We start from the raw sequence: 17,562 nt of genomic DNA, 5'->3' as shown, positions 1-17,562 counted from the left end.
ATTTGGTTTTCTGTTCCTGTGTTACTTTGCTAAGGATAATATTTTCCATTTTTAGATGATGAAATCCCTCCAGGTAGATTTTGGGTTCCTCAAACAATTGCTTCAGTTGAAGTTTGAGGACCGACTGAAAGAGGAATCTTTGAGTCTCTTCACCATTCTGCATGACAGGATCCTAGAAATTGAAAAGCATTATCAACAGGTAAATGTTCTCTTATTTCTTTTGTTTTATGTGGATTGATACTGTGCTTAGATGTGTATGCAGTGCAGTTTAGAATTTAGTAACTTGTGAGGGCAGTGTCACATTAGTTGTGTCTCATGTGGTAATTAATACACAGAGCTTCACTATGTGTCAGGGACTTGTGTAAGTACTTAGCATATGAACTGATTTAATTCTCACATTTACCTTATGAAGTAGGCACAATTATTTTCCCTCTTTTACAGATGAGAAAACTGAGGCACAGAAAGGCTAATTAAGTTGTTCAAGGTCACCAGTTAAAAAACAGGAGAGGCCAAGCACACATGCCTCTAATTCTACCACTTTGGGAAGCCAGGGTGGCATGCTGGCTTGAAGCTGGGAGTTCAAGACCAGCTTGGGCAACATCGTGAGACCCTGTCTTTACGAAGAATAAAAGCATGAGCCAGATGTGGTGTTGCAGGCCTGTAGTCCCCAGCTACTTAGGAGTCTGAGACAGGGGAATCACTTGAGCCCAGGAGTTCAAGGCTTCAGTGAGCTATGATCACACCACTGCACTCTAGCCTGGGTGACAAGTCGAGACCCCCGTCTCAGAAAACCAAAAAACAAAACAAACGGACATTACTATTATTTCTGTGCCATAAAAACAAGCAAACAAAAACCATCTTTTGCTGACCACACCATGTTAAGTACCATGCTAAGCCCTTAAAATATATTTACTCTTTAAATCTCTCAAAATGTTAAAATGGAAATCCTACTGTCCGTGATTTACAGATCAAGAAACAGCTTGCCAAGGTTAAGTAACTTGCTTAAGGTCAGACAGATAGTTAAAGGGAGCAATGATATTTAAATTCAATACCATCTGACTCTAAAGCCTATTTGAGGCTGGGAGGCAATGGCTCAGGCCTATAATCCCAGCACTTTGAGAGGTTGAAACAGGAGGATAGTCTGAGCCCAGGAGTTCGAGATCAGCCTGGGCAACAAAGCAATACCCCATCTCTACAAAATAAATTAAAAAACAAATTTTTTTTAGAAAAGTATAAAGCCTATTTGTTGTTTATACTCCATGCTGAAATCAGAATTGATATGAGAATCATGGGTATTATTTTTAATGCACTCTCTTCTATTGTTAATCTAAACAGATCTAATCAAATCGTTTGATTAATCGGAAAATAACTCTAGTTTGCAGACTAGCTCTATAGATTTCTTTTCATGAGCATATTCCATTCAAAAAGTACAAGGACTAGAAGAAGATAGGCATCACAAATAGACTTTACTACTTTTAAAAGCAATTCTAGGAAGGCACTGAAAGACTTTACTCAAGTGAAAAATGAAATGAAGTGTTCAAATTATCTGTATATATTTTATCTATATGATCTCTCTATTGCTTTTGGTTGAGTGTAAGTAAAAATAAAATGTGTCATAATGGCTGCAGGGTGGGAGAAATGATTATGAACTGAAGTTTTCAATAGATTGTGATGATTCAGATGATGTTTTTTTTACTATGAGTCCCTCCCTAGTAGGTGTGGGTCATATTTGGAAATACATTATGGTGCTTATTGCATTTATTTTTGTTTGCAGAATGAGGATAAGATGAGAAAATCCTTCAATCAGCAGTTAGCTGATGCCATAGCTGTTATCAAAGGAATGTACCAGGTGAGTTTCTGTTTCTGGTGCTGTAGTTGTGGGCAAGGCTAGCTTCAGCTGCTGTGTGCAAGGAGTGGGATCACCTTGGCTTCCCAGTCTGTGTTTCCAGCTCTGAAGGCCTGTTTCCTCGATTTTCAGGTCACCTTAGAGGGATCAGGCCTAGGACTGTTTATGCTCACATTATAATGCTTTCCAGAAACTGGAAAATTCTAATCTGGTATTCAGGACACCTGGGCATGTACCAAAGTAATCCAAAGTTTATTTGGTGAGGCCATAGCTGAATAGACTAAGGTCAGATGGTCCTAAGAGAGAGTTCAGAGAATCTGTAGTAAATTCCAGTGAATGGTCTCTGACCCTTGGTGGATTAACTTTTCTAATGACAGGGACATTTCTATCTGCCAGACACATGCTTCATTTTCCTTCACAATGGGAAAATTCCTGCCTTTAGTGGTTTTCTTAGACTCAGCAAAGACTCTGTGCTTTGTTTAGCATTTATAACTATATTCTCACTTTGCATTTCAGTATACTTCCATAAATAAATTTTTTGCATACTTCTTTTTGGGCACTGTTTACAAGTTTTTTTTATCATAGCACTCAACACATCTGTATTTAATTATGTAATTGCTTGTGAAGTATCTCTGTTCCATGCCAGACTGTCAACCTTAAGGATCTCCTGTGTGTTACTCTCTGCTGTGGTTCTGCCTTTAGCGCTGTGACTGGTACGTAATTAACAACCAGCTACTGATTGCTAAATGCATGAATGGTCACCTGTACCTGTGGCAGACAGTGGTGACGCCTACTCAAATGTCATTCTCTCCACTGCACATTCTCCCCACTGCTTTTTACTGACAGGGGCACTTCCAACTATAGAAGCCAAGGTGCTAGATTCTTCCTCTTCCAGCTCCCTTTTCAGCTATAGCACAGACATAGGCAAAGTCAGGTCCCTAACCAATGAGACCTGAAGGTGAGTTGGCTGTGAGATTTTGGAGGAGGTTGTTCTTTCTCAGTAAAAGGGACTCCTGAAGATATCACTTCACACTGGTCAGAATGGTTATTATTAAAAAGTCAAAAAAATAACAGATGCTGGTGAGGTTGCAGAGAAAAGGGAACACTTGCTTATACACTGCTGATGGGAATGTAAATTAGTTCAGCCACTGTGGAAAGCAGTCTGAAGATTTCTCAAAGAAATTAAAACAGAACTACCATTTGACCAAGCAATCCCTTTGCTGGTTATATATCCAAAGAAAGATAAATCATTCTACCATAAAGACACCTGCATGTGTGTGTTCATTGCAGCACTGCTCACAATAGCAAAGACATGAAATTAACCTAGATGCCCATCAACGGTGGACTGGATAAAAAAAAAATGTGGTACATATACACCATGGAATATTACACAGCCATAAAAAATAATAAAATCACATCCTTTGCAGCAACATGGATGGAGCTGGAGGCCACTATTCTAAACAAATTAATATTGGAACAGAAAACCAAATACTGCATGTTCTTACTTATAAGTGGGAGCTAAACATTGAGAACATATGGACACAAAGAAGGGAACAATAGACACGGGGGCCTACTTGAGGGTGGAGGGTGGGAGGAGGGTGAAGATCAAAAAACTACCTATTGAGTACTATGCTTATTACCTGCATGATGAAATAATCTGTACACCAAACCCTGTGACGTGCAATTTACCCATGTAATAAACCTGTACGTGTACCCTCTGAACCTAAAACAAAAATTGGAAAGAAAAAAAAGGGTTCTCATGGAAGACCCTTTCTTTTTCTTTGCTTGACATTTTATGTCTCCTTCTGATGTTTGGATTTGCTGCAGCCACTGTGAAACCAAACATTGAGATACTCTGGATGTGCTGAAGGTAGCAAAGTGGAAAGATAAGAAGCAGAGGGGTCCTTGGTAATGTCATGGAGCCATGAAAGTAACCCTGGACTTGCCCTGCCTCTGGCCTCTTATTCATGAGATAACAACCCCTCAGTGTCTAAGCCACTGTTAGTTGGCTTTTCAGTTACTTGCAGCTGAAAACATCCCAGGACAGATTGCTCTGCTAACGATCTCTGTGACTCTGTGCCAAACTGTGTTTCCAAAGGCATCTGTGACACTGTCTCCCACTTACCTGCTCTTGTGCAATGTTTCTCTCCCATCAAGAGGTGGAATCTGATTCCCCTCCCTTGAATCAGGGCCGCCCTTAGTGACTTGCTGATAAACACAGAATGTGGAGGAAGTGAAGCTGCGTGACTTTTAAGTTAACGTCAAAAGAAGTCTTGCAAGTTCATCCTTATTCACTCTGAATGTTTCCCCTCTACATTGTCCCTCCCTGAATTGAGCTACCATGCTGACAAAAGCCCATGCCAGATGGAAGATCTACATGTAGGTACTACTGGGTCTCCAGGCTCATCTGAGCCCAGCCTTTGAGTCACCCCAGCCCAGGAGTCAAAAATATGAGTGGAGAAGTGTCCAGATGACTCCAGCTGCCAGCCATGTAGACTCTTTTTATGTGAGGTCACAGGTCTTACAGAGGAGAGATAGGCCATCCCTGCTGTGCTTCTACTAATGCCCGACTCATTGAATTTGTTTTTTTTTTTTTCTTTGTTTTGCTTTTTATTTTTGGGTCTTTTTTTTTTTTTTTTTTTTTTTTTAGAGACAGGGGTCTCACTGTCTCCCAGGCTGGAATGTAGGGTGTGCTCATAGCTCACTGTAGCCTTAAACTTCTGGACTCAAGTGATCCTCTGGCCTCAGCCTCCTGAGTAGCTGGGACTACAGGCATGTACCAGCACACCCAGTTAATTTAAATATATATATATATGAATGACATGGGATCTTGCTGTGTTATCCAGGCTGGTCTTGAACTCTTGTCCTCAAGTAATCCTCCTGCCTTAGCATTCCAGAGTGCTAAGATTACAACCATGAGCCACTGTGCTGGCCTAATTAATATTTAATGGAAGAAGACGGAAGGAAGAAAGAAAAAGAGGGAAGGAGGGAAAATGAGCATTATCTGTAGCAGTTTTATATATATTGATTTTGTAACCAAAAATCTTGCTAAATTCTTGTGTTTATTTTAATAAGTTTTCTATAGACTCTTTGGGGCTTTCTATGTAAACAGTTATGCAACTGAGAATAAATATTTTTTGTCACTTCATTTTTCATCCATAAACCATGTAATCATTTCAGCAGTGGCCTGTCTGGAGCAGCTGCTGCAAAGATGCCGGCTGCAGCAGGGGAGATATGGCCAGGGCTGTACACTCTACTAAGCTGGCAGGAGCCAGGAACAAGCAGGAGCGGTGCTCACCTTCTGAGTTGGTGATGGGGGAGCTCCACGCTCCTAGAGGCAGCTGCAGCTGCCCAGCCATGGCTGCAGACCCAGGCATCCCTGTGCTCTTGGGGGCCTAGGAAGCCCCCCTGCTCCCACAGGCTCGGAAGTGCCTGCTCCTGTTGCCTGGCCTCTCCTCACTCCTGGCACCCACTCTGATTTTGAAGCAAAGTTGTGGCCAAGCCCAGGCGCTGTTATGACCCAGCCAGGTGTGTGTGTGCTTGGGATGGTGCTGACACACCAGCCCTCTGCTGCCTTGGCCCCCTCCAGAGTTTGGGTGCCAACAAGCACGGGAGGGAGGCCAAGGGGGCACTGAGGGTGGCACAGCACAGGCCTGCAGGTGTCCCTTGGCATGAACAGCCTGGGCACCATGAACAGCAGCAGGAAGCGACAGGCTCCTGAGTGGAAAGGGATGTGTCACTGGTGAAGCCCCACCTTCAACCCAGGGATGGCCTGAAGCCTGGGGGCCAGGCTGCCAGTTCCACAGACTGGAGTGAGAACTTATGGTGCTTTTTTCAGGCCCACCTATGGCTGCCCATTGACCAATCAGCATGAGCTTCCTCCCCTCTGAAGCCCATAAAAACCCTAGACTCAGCCAGACTCTGGCAGAAGTGGGGATGACCTGCCTGCAGAGAGGAGTTATTCACTGTGGGGTCTTCTCTCAGCTAAGAGCTGAACAGATATCAGGATGACCTGCCTGCAGAAAGGAGCTACCCACTGTGGGTCTTCTCTTAGCTGGGAACTGAGCAGATGCTGGGATGACCTGCTTGCAGAAAGGAGCTACCCACTTCAGATCTCCTGCAAGCTGTACTGTTGCTCAATAAAGCACCTCTTTGCCTTACTCACCCTCCAGTTGTCTGCATATCTCATTCTTCCTGCGTGTGGGACGAGAACTTGGGACCCACCAAATGGTGGGACTAAAAAAGCTGTAATAAAAACAGGGCTGAAACACACCCCTCGCTCACCACACTGCAGGCAACAAGACGGAGAGAAGAGCTGCAGCCCTTGGGGGCACCCAGACCTAGGAGCTCCCTGAGCCAGTGTTGTGACACCCTCTTTGGGGCTCTGCAGTTCCTGGTGTCTCCAAGCTTCCAGGTGCCACTGTGTTCCCCTATGCCAGCAGTGGAAGCCACTTGTGGTATACCTGGTCCAGCTGCAGCCTTGCAGGGAGCTGGCACCTTTGTCAGCACCTGGTGCTGCCTGCCCTGCTGCAGCTGGCATGCCTAGCTGTGTGTAGTGGCTGGACTCTGCACTCACTCATGCATCCCTTGTCGCTCTGCATCTGGCTTGCCCTTGGCAGGCATGGGATCCAGGCTGGTAGTATGAGCCGAGCACAGCCTGCCAGGCCAAGCAGGTGGAATGAGCACAGCAGGCCTGGGCAAAACTCAGGCGAAAGTGCCACTGACCACAGAGGTTTCTGGCTGGCAAAGCAACACCCCAAGGATCCTGTGACAGCATGGTGGCACATGCTTGTAGTCCTGCCTACTGAGGAGGCTGAGGTGGGAGGACTGCTTGAACCCAGGAGTCTGACGTTACAGTGAGCCATGATTGTGCTGCTATACTCCAGCCTGAGTGACGGAGCATGACCCTGTCTCTAAAAGAAAAAAAAAAGATGCATTTAATCTATCTTATCCGGTATTATTCTTGTTTATAATGAGAGAGTAAGTCAGAATTTCGTGGTTTTTAAAAACATGCTTTTGGCCAGGCTCATGCCTATAATCCTAGCACTGTGGGGGGCCGAGGCAGGCAGATCACTTGGGCTCAGGAGTTTGAGACCAGCCTGGGCAACATAGTGAGACCCTGCCTCTACAAAACATACAAAAAGATCAGCTGGGCATGGGGGCATGCGCCTAGGGTCCTAGCTACTCGGAAGGCCGAGGTGGGAGGATCACTTGAGCCCAGGAAGTTAAGGCTGCAGTGAGCCATGATCATGCCACTGCACTCCAGCCTGGGTGATAGAGCAAGACCCTGTCTCAAAACAAACAAACAAACAAACAAAAAACACATGCTCTTATAGTTCTTTGTGTCTTCTACAATTTCTGGGACATTGATCTATTTCTAATGTATATCAAATGTTCAAAAATATAGCTGAATAATGAATATTACTCTTTGTCCATACGCTTTATACTTCTAGGAGTAGAAAGCTATGAAATGATTAAATTCTTCGTATTCATCAGTTTTTCATAAATATGTGTTGGTTAAATATGCTTAATTGTGGTTAGTTGACTTAAGAAAAAATTGTTTATATTAAATTAAATTAAAGTCATTATTGGAATCTTTGCTTTGGCTTGTTGGCATCACTTTGATCCATGACCTCAGACAGCCTTCCAGATCCTGGCCGCCCAGTTTGTTAAGGCTTAGTCATAAGGAAGAACAGAGGAAAGTTGAAAATAAAACGAAGTGCTATATACACTTTTTGTGGATTGACAAGTATAAATGACTCTCTGCTGCCCTCTGGAGACCAGTTAAGGACACAAGTACCTGTACTTTTTTTTTCAGCTATGAACAAGTTTCTAAATTTATTTAACTTTTGCTTCTGGTCAATCGAATACAGCAAAGATAAAGAGTTGTATGTAATTATGTTACGTAAAAGGGTAGTATCTGTCTTGCTAGAGTCTCTCTGTTGGCTATGTGAGAGGCTATGTTGGGGAAACCCACGTGGCAAAGAATTGAGTATAGCCTCTGGCTGACAGCAAGAAACTGAAGCCTTTAGTCCTATAGCTGAAAAAAAGGTGGATTTTTCTACAAACTGAGTGAGCTTGGAAGCAGATCCTTTCACAGTTGTGCTTCAGATGAGACCAAAGCCCTGGACACCACCTTAATTGCAGCCTTGGGAGACCCTGAACAGAGGACCTACCTGAATTCCTGACCAACAGAAACTGTGAGATAATAAGTTTGTGTGTGTGTGTGTGTGTGTGTGTGTGTTTTAACTTAATTTTTTTTCTTTTTCATTAGAGACGAGTCTCACTATGTTGCCCAGGCTGGTCTCAAACTCCTGGCCTCAAGTGATCCTACCACCTCAGCCTCCCAAGGTGCTGGGATTATAGGTGTGAGGCACCATGCCTGGCCAAACGTGTGTGTTTTAAGCCACTACATTTGGGGTAAAACTTTTATGCAGCACTAGATAACAAATTCATCCTTCATATTTAGTAAGCCATTGAATCCTACCAGTTTTTTGTTGTTGTTTGGTTGTTTGGGTATTCGTTGTTGTTGTTGTTGTTTTTGAAACAGAGTCTTGCTCTGTCTCCCAGGCTGGAGTGCAGTGGCACCGTCTCTGCTCACTGCAACCTCTGCCTCCTGGGCTCAAGCAACCGTCCCATCTCAGCCTCCCAAATCGCTGAGATTATAGGCGTGAGCCACCGTGCCTGACCATCCTGCCAGTTTTTTTACCTCCTAAATCCACGTCTTGTTATTTTGCCTCTGAACTAGTTTCGATAGTCAGCATTGCTCACCTGGCCTGTGGCTGGTGCCTTCTTATCCCTTTTGGTCTTCATTAAGTCCATTGTCTGCCCAGTCATCTGGGTGGTCGTTCAAAACACAAGTCTGACCATATCCTGCCCTGTTTAAATCCTTCAGTGTTTCCTCCATGCCTTTAGGATGAAGTTTAAGTGCCTTAGCATGGCTTAGAAGGTCCTTTTATGTCTTCACTTTTATCTGTTTCCACTTCTTAGCTAAAACTTTACCCTCCCACAATACTGGGCCGTCGCCTGCTTCCCTCAGCTCTCCTCAAGTTATTAACCACCTCCCTGGAATTTTCACATAATATCCCTTCTTGCTCTTTCTCTGCTGTATAATAGCTACAGTGAATTGTATCACATTTACCCAGTACATATTGATCTGTCCACTAGACTCTTCCTGCAGAGCAGGGACCGAGTCTTACTCATCTTTGTATTCTTCTCCCAGCAGACTGCGTGGCACGTAATAGGTTTTTGACAAATTTTATTGAATAAAGGGTTGAATATGATCAAGAAGAGTGTCAAGATATCTCGACCTACACCATGGTACTGGAAATAGATCATGAATTCCTAGTGGAAATTTCCTAGAATAAAGGCAATCCATAATGTCGAGGTCTTTAACTGTTCTTTCACTTACGTTTTGATTCATTTCATCCACCCATTGTCTGATTTTCCAGCACAGGCCCAGAGCCAGTCCTTGTACTCATTGTGGATAATCCAGTGGTCAAGAGAGATAATAAACTTAGCAATTACAGTCCACATTGGAGGTTTGTACCCAGTGGGTGCATAACTCTGTCAATTTGGGTGAATAGTTAAGGAAGACTTTTAGGAAAAGGTGATTCCTATGATGAGCCCTGAAGGACAATGAATATTTGGGGGAGATGGGGAGAAAACAGGGAAAGAGAAGAGAGGGTGGGGAGGTGATAAAAGAGATTTTGAGGAATTGGTTCATGTAATTATGGGGGCTGGCAAGTTTGAAATTTGCAAGGCAGACCAGCAGGCTGGAGACCCAGGAAAGACTTGATGTTATAGCTTGAGTCCGAATGCAGTCCTCTAGGAGAATTTCTTCTTCCTCAGAGAATCTCAGTCTTTTTCTAAGAAGGCTTTCAACCTATTGGATGAGCTCCATCTACATGATGGAAGTATGAAGGGTAATCTGCCTTACTCAGAGCTACCTATTTAAATATTTATCTCATCTAAAAATACCAGCAACATTTAACGTTTGAAAAAGAGTACCATGGCCTAGCCAAGTTGATGCATAAAATTAATCATCACAGATACATATATGCAACTATATAGATGTATGTGAATGTGTATATGTAAGTGTGTAGATACATTTATGTATATCCTAGTTCTGTCTATGGAGAGCGCCTAGAGGCAGTGCCACTCCTATAGCAATGAGTACACCTAGAGTTCAGCTTTTAGATTTAAATGATATTCTACACTAAAAGAAACCAGGGCTTTTTGGAGGAGTAGCCAACTCCAGGGCAGGGACAGGGAAAATGGAAGAAGGACCTACAATATTTGTCGTAACTGAAGCAAGGAAATGCTCAAAAAATTATGAAGGCATGTCAGAACACAGGAGTCAGCTGGTAGGGGCTTCCTTCATTCCACTTGGCCAATCTGGGAAAATCCATGCATCAAAATAAATAATGATAATTATGAATTGTAACCATTTGAGTAAAATAGGAATCCATGAGCTCACTGTTATAAGTAAATAAGTGAATAAGTAATGCATTTATTTATTTCAGGAAAAAGTTTGTCTTACGGAAGTACTAAAATATCTCCCTACCAATGCATATTAATACTTTAACTGGGAGTAAATGCGTATTAATTAAGGAGTATAACATGTATTAATTAGTAAGTATAATACTTATTAATTAACTTTAGAGTGAAGAAAGTTAATACTGACACCATCTTAACTAAATGATAAAAGTTAATATCGCCATTATAAAAACCTTCATTATCTAAAAAGGTTAATATATCGCCTTTGAAGTAAGCAATTGACTTGCTTCCCATCCAGTATTGTCATAGTCAATCTAAATGTTCACAGAGTAATTATTCCCTAGTTTAAATGTTGCAAACTAACAGCAGGACCTTAATGAGAATGATGGCACCAAAATATAGAAATTTTATTTTAGAAAGTTAATGAGACAATTGAAATTCCAAAAACATTTTCCTTGAACAGCAGGCAGTAACTATTTTGACGTTGTTACTTAACCCAAGCTAGAATTTCTTTCTTTTTTTTTTTCTTTGAGATGGAGTTTCACTCTTGTTGCCCAGGCTGGAGTGCAATGGCATGATCTCAGCTCACAGCAACCTCTGCCTCCCGGGTTCAAGCCATTCTCCTGCCTCAGCCTCCAGAGTAGCTGGGATTACAGGCATGTGCCACCACACCTGGCTAATTTTGTATTTTTAGTAGAGATGGGGTTTCTCCATGTTGGTCAGGCTGGTCTCGAACTCCGGACCTCAGGTGATCCACCCACCTCGGCCTCCCAAAGTGCTGGGATTACAGGCATGAGCCACCATGCCCGGCCCCAAGCTGGAATTTCAAACTCCTGTGTTTGATAAGTGAATTGTGCAGCCTGATTGAACTTTGTCATACTCAGGCCCTCAGGCCTGGATGTCTGTTGCTCCTGTCAACTTGACAGTTGTCAGAAAGAACCTCTCGATGAAGGACAAGTGGTCACATGATTAGGCTGGGATTTAAACTAAAGGGTAATACATTTTTTAGTAAGCCACCCTAAGATGGGATGTTAAAATGGGACTCTTGGGTTTCAGTTTCATCCAAAGCCCCAAAAGTAAATAACAAAATACTGCTCAAAAGTGAGGTGTGGCTGGGTGTGGTGGTTCATGCCTGTAATTCCAGTGCCTTGGGAAGCCAAGACAGGAGGATGGCTTCAGCCCAGAAGTTAGAAGCTGCAGTGAGCAACGATCATGCCACTGTACTCCAGCCTGGGTGACAGAGCAAGACTCTATCTAAAAAGAAAAAAAAAATAGATGCCAGCAGGATGTTCTTTGAAGGACATTCCAGGACTTGGTGGAGCAGCTTAATTGGCCAGTACTAGCCCATCATCCATCTCCAGGAAATATAAGAGAGATCTTGAATTTGGAAATGGACAAAGCTGGTCAAGAGGACCATTTTGGGGAAAGCAGGCAACATGGAGTGCTGACCTGTAAATGGGAGAGAGAAAGAGAGTATTTCTCCTTTGAGCCAAGCAAGAGTGGAGTTTTAGACCACTTGGAGAGCTTGACAAGCATTCCTGGGTCTGAGGAATGTGAGGACTGGTATGGGACTTGCCAGAAAAATTTCACAGAAGAGCAGGAGGGGTGATGGAGCAGAAGCCTGCTGACAAGGACCATCTGGAGAGGTGACAGGATGCCAGCAGAAGGTCAGGTCCTAGGACAGAAGCCAGTGAGGCACTGCTCTTGTGAAGGGCATTCCAGGATGCCAGGCCAGCATGGACCCTCCTGGGAACCAAAGGCAGCAGGTTACTGTCAATTGACACTTGTTTCTGTTCCCTTAACGTTTCTCCCTCTCCTCTGCACCAGACAGTTGGAGAATCTCAAATTGCAGAAATAAAAGAAAGAGAGGTTCAACCCTTCTCCTCCACTGCAGACTGCCAAATCTAAGGGGGGCCAGAGTGGTGGGAGGACAGAAGCATTAATGGGTGAGAGTTGGCTAGACTAGAATTTTTTGTTTTGGTTTTGGTTTTTGCTTTCTTCCCATTTTCTTTCTTCCTTTTATTTTGTTGTCATTGTCCAAGGTTAAAGTTGTTACTAAGTTAAAAAACTAAAGCCATGGTATCTTCCTGAAAGTTCTAAAAGGTGAGAACTATGAGACTAGAAACTAGATTTGCAGGGGCAGTGTGGGAAAATCACACTGCTTTCTGCTATCTCCCACAGAGTCCAGCTCATTCCATAAACACTAGTGAAACATCAGAAACATTCCAGGAGATGAAGAAAAATGAATTCATTGTATTTGGACCTTACAACTATTTTTTGAAAAGCCAAAAGTAAATCCCTCCAGGTGGATTTTGGGTTCTTCAAACAATTGCTTCAGCTGAAGTTGGAGGACCGACTGAAAGAGGAATCTTTGAGTCTGCACTAATAAAACAAGGTTAGAAGCATGTAAAAGTAAAACTTTTTTGTTCTTCCAAAGAATTGTGGCCCTCCCTGTCCTGAAGTCCAGAGTGGCCGAGCCCATCCAGAAGGCAGGCTGGCTCAAGCACCTCTCAGTGTGGTACCTGGGTGAGATTTTAAATGAGTTTCCCAGGGCACTTCCGTGACATGCTCTGATGAAGATGACTTGGCACCAGTCAGAACATCATTCCCTAAACAGCCTGCATCACTTTCTCATAATTTTTAGTGCATTGGTCTCTGCGCTGTCATGCAATCTTTGTTTTGCTGGCTTAAAAACTTCTGTTTTAGATTCAGAGGGTATATGTGCATGCTTGTTACATGGGTATATTGCATAATGGTGAGGATTGGGCTTCTAGTATATCCATCCCCCAATATTGAACATTGTATTCAATAGGTAATATTTCAACCCTAGTCTCCCTGCCACCTTTTTCCCTTTTGGAGTCCCCAGTGTCCATTATTTTCGTCCTTATGTTCATGTGTACCCGTTGTTTAGCTCCCACTTAGAAGTGAGAACATGTGGTATTTAGTTTTCTGTTCCTGCATTAATTTGCTTAGGATAATGCCTCCAGCTCCATTCATGTTACTGCAAAGGACATGATTTCATTCTTTTTAATGGCTGCATAGTATTCCATGATATATATATTAATATATTACATTTTCTTTATACAATCAACCATTGATGGACATTTAGGTTGGTTCCATGACTTTGCCATTGTGAATAGTGCTGCAATAAACATATAAGCGCAGGTATCTTTTTTAAGAGTAAAATAAACCCAACCTATTCAGAACATAAAAATTACTTAGAAAATAAGCAAATAATAAAGTGACCCCAAGAAGAGTGTTCACAGGATAGAGAAAGGACATAGGGGTGGAAGGTGGGTGGGTGGGAGACCGGTGCTAAGGTTTCCAGAGCAGGTGGCATCTGGATTTGAATGAAAAATAGCCACAACAGGACTAAATGCTGGGATATAATACTTGCTGGGGGCTGTCTGTGTTGTAGGCACTATCCAAAATTGCTTACATGCATTATCTTATTTAATTCTCACAATTCAGGTACTATTATTAATAGTCCCATTTTACAAATGATAACACTGAGACACTCGGGGTTTAAGAAACTTGTTCAAGGTCCCAAGCTGACAGAGCTGGTCTGCAGACTCAGGCTATCCCACTCTAATACCATTCTGCTAGAATGACAAGCAAAAGTTTGTTGGGTCGGCTAAGAGGGAACTCCAAGTACAAAGGCACAGAGACCTGTGGCAACGTGGTGTTTCTGAGAAGTTGGATGCCGAGTGTATCAGTATTGATAAAATACCCAGTTTGGGTGAAGAAAGAGGAGAGAAGACTGGCATGAGATGCTGGCCAGGTAAGTTGGCAGCAGATCATGAAGGCTGCCGTTTTGTATACCAGGCTAAGGGAGTTGGATGTTAGCCCGTAGGAGGAGATGGGGAGAGCTGTATTTTAGAAAGGTTATTTGGCTACTGGATGAAGATTGGAGGGAAGTGACAAAACAAGAGGCAGGGAGGCTAGTTTTAAGAAGCTTTTACAATATCCAGGTGAACAAGGCAAGTACGAAGATTGTAGTGGAACAGGAAAGAAGGTGACGAGGTTTGGTACAGAATTAGGGGTAGATCGAACAAGTTTGATTAGTTCGTGAAAGAGAAGAAGGGGCTTAAAATGGGTTTCTGGCTTATGCTGCTGTTAATAAGGGGACGCAGAAAGGATGGCAGTGAAGGTGTTGAACTCTGTTTGGATCTGTTGGATACGTAATGCCTAGTAACACTTAAGGGCCCTAGTAGAATAAATGTGTGTTGACCTTAGCAGAGTGTTTGAGCTGTAGACATATGTAAGAATAGATGTAAAGACTAGATATACATAATCAATACTCTTGTTTAAAAATCACAAAATTTAAGGCCAGGAGCGGTGGCTCTGTAGTCCCAGGACTTTGGGAGGCTGAGGCAGGCGGATCCCTTGAGCTCAGGAGTTTGAGACCAGCCTGGGCAATGTGGCAAAGCCCTGTCTCTGCAAAAAAATTACACATATTAGCCAGGCATGGTGGTATGTGCCTGAAGTCTCAGCTACTTGGGAGGCGGAGGTGGAGGCAGAGGTGGGAAGATCACTTGAGCCCAGAAAGCGGAGGTTGCAGTGAGCCGATTGCATCACTGCACTCCAGCCTGGGTGAGAGTGAGACCCTGTCTTAAAAAAACAAAAAAAACAAAAAAAAAAAAAACAAAAAAAAAACTAAATAAAAAATCTAAATAAATAAAATCACAAAATTTTAAAAGCTGATATTGGATATTGTCATATGGAGTATTCTTTTTCACTCTTTTTAATTCTACTGTACATTCATTTTTTCATACTGTATAGATTATGCCAGTGCTGTTCATAGCCACCTTCATATATTATTCTTCTTAGTCTGCTGGTATTCATCATATTAGGACAATTTGAGCTTACAAATCTAACTCTTTTGAAATATAACATTAAGTATATTAGCAGATATTACTAGGTTTTGCTATATTTCCTGTATGTTGTATGTACCCAAATATATTAGTAACAAACACACAAAGAATCAAATGGTTTCTTTATAATTTCAAAAAGAGTCCAAACTAAACCACAGGTTTTGCATAACAGTGTTGAAAATAAGATTTTTAAATGCTGGAAGTAAGTAACATTATCCACTTTTAAAGCATTTCATCCTTTTTTTGGTTTTGTAATATAGTTATTCAGAGTAATGAATGCAGATAGGAAGCATCTAAATGCTTAAAACAAGATGTCAAGGTGTATTACTTCTTTCAACATCTCCATTCCAGTCTATTGAGGCAATTAGTTGCACCATTGATGTTTACTTCCTTTTCTACATATTCAAATTTTTACTGTCTTCCCTTCTAGAGGAATATTAAAGTAGTATATTCACAAATCGTGATGTCAATTTACTATTAGGATTTACTATTATTACCTTTTTCCAGCTTTACTGATGTATAATTGACAAATATAAATTGTATATATTCAAGGTATACAATGTGATGATTTGAAATACATTGTATAATGATTACCACAATCAAATTAATTAACACATACTTCTAGTTACTACTGTGTGTGGGGTGGGGGGCGGTGGCAGTAAGGACACAAGATCTGCTCTCTTGGCAAATTTCAAGTAAACAATACACTGTTATTAACCATAGTCACCATACTGTACGTTAGATTGCCAGAACTTACTCATCTTATGACTGAAAGTTTATACCCTTTGACCAACATCTCCCCATTTTCCCTGTGCTCCAGCCTCTGTCAACCACCATTCTTTTTTTTTTTTTTTTTTCTGAGATGGAGTCTGGCTGGGCTGGAGTGCAGTGGTGCTATCTCGGCTCACTGCAACCTCCACCTCCTGGCTTCAAGTGATTCTCCTGCCTCAACCTCCCAAGTAGCTTAGATTACAGGTGTCCGCCACCATGCCCAGCTAATTTTTTCTATTTTTAGTAGAGACAGGGTTTCACATGTTGGCCAGGCTAGTCTCGAACTCCTGACCTGATGATTTGCCCGCCTAGGGCTCCCAAAGTGCTGAGATTACAGGCGTGAGCCACTGCGCCCAGCCTGTCAACCACCGTTCTACTCCCTGCTTCTTTAAGTTCAACTTTTTTGGATTCTACATATTAGTGGGATAATACACTACCTTTTTATATCTGGCTTATTTCACTTAGCGTAATGTCTTCCAGGTTCATCCATCTTGTCCCAAATAGCAAGATATCCTTCTTTTTTATGGCTGAAAAATATTCTATTGTATTAATATATACATTGTACATACTACCATTGTAAATATTCCATTGTGTGTGTGTGTATGTGAGAGAGAGAGTGTGTGTGTGTGCGCGCGCGCGTATGTAACGTTTTCTTCATTCATCTGTTGATGGATATTTAGGTTGTTTCTATATCTTGGCTATTGTGAATAATGCTGTAATGAACATAGGAATGCAAATATCTTTAAGATCATGATTTTATTTCCTTTGAATATATACCCAGAAGTAGGATAGCTGGATCATATGGCAGTTCTAGTTTTAATTTTCTGAAGAACCTCCATACTATTTTCCATAATGGCTGTACCACTTTACATTCCTATCAACAGTGCACAAGGGTTGCCTCTTCTCCATACCGTTGCCAATACTTGTTATCTCTTATCTTTTTGAAAATACTCATTCTAATAGCTCATTCTTATCATAATGAGGTAATATCTCATTGTAGTTTTGATTTGCATCTTCCTGATGATTGGTGATGTTTCATGTAACTGTTGGCCATTTGTATATCATCTTTGGAAAAATGTTTATTTAGGCCTTGACCCATTTTTTAATCTTTTCTTTTTAAAAAAATTTTACAGAAGGATGTCTTGTTATGTTGCTCAGGCTGGGCCCAAACTCCTGGCCTCGAGTGATCCACCTGCTTCAGCCTCCCAAGTAGCTGGGATTATAGACACAAGCCACCATGCCTAGCATTTACTATTGCTTTATTAAACTTCTAATTTTGTTAATGCATTGTTTTTCTTGATTTGTTCAACTGCGTATCTGTGTTCTCTTGCGTCTCATTGAGCTTCTTAAAGATAATTATTTTGAATTATTTATCAAATGATTTGCAGATCTCCATTTTTTTGGAGTCAGTTACTGGAACTGTATTCGTTTTCTCGAGAGTGTCATGTTTGCCTGATTCTTCACTATCTATATAGCCTTATGTTCGTGTTTGTGCATTTGGATGAGCAAACACTTCCTCCAGTCATTACAGACTGGTTTTGGTAGGTAAAGATTTTCTTCTTTTGGGTCCCT

General features: G+C 41.9%; 1 protein-coding gene across 7 annotated transcripts in view; it reads left to right on the top strand.

The window, feature by feature from the left end:
• Positions 1-17,562, top strand: part of C8H10orf67 (chromosome 8 C10orf67 homolog) — a 155,727-nt gene that overhangs the window by 24,287 nt on the left and 113,878 nt on the right. For 6 of the 7 annotated variants that reach the window (XR_008619891.2, XM_034930112.3, XM_063607291.1 and 3 more), the window contains 2 exons: positions 56-199; positions 1,775-1,849. Coding sequence is in view for 6 of the 7 variants with exons in the window: in XM_034930112.3 (XP_034786003.2) it covers positions 56-199; positions 1,775-1,849 (219 nt within the window). In the remaining variant the exon portion in view is untranslated. Of the gene's footprint in view, positions 1-55; positions 200-1,774; positions 1,850-3,673; positions 6,017-17,562 lie in introns of those variants that run through there. The other variant, XM_063607292.1, reaches the window with a different exon arrangement.

This window comes from Pan paniscus, chromosome 8 (assembly GCF_029289425.2).
Source record: "Pan paniscus chromosome 8, NHGRI_mPanPan1-v2.0_pri, whole genome shotgun sequence".
Classification (NCBI taxonomy): Eukaryota; Metazoa; Chordata; class Mammalia; order Primates; family Hominidae; genus Pan; species Pan paniscus.
This window is presented reverse-complemented; position numbering and strand designations above follow the sequence as displayed.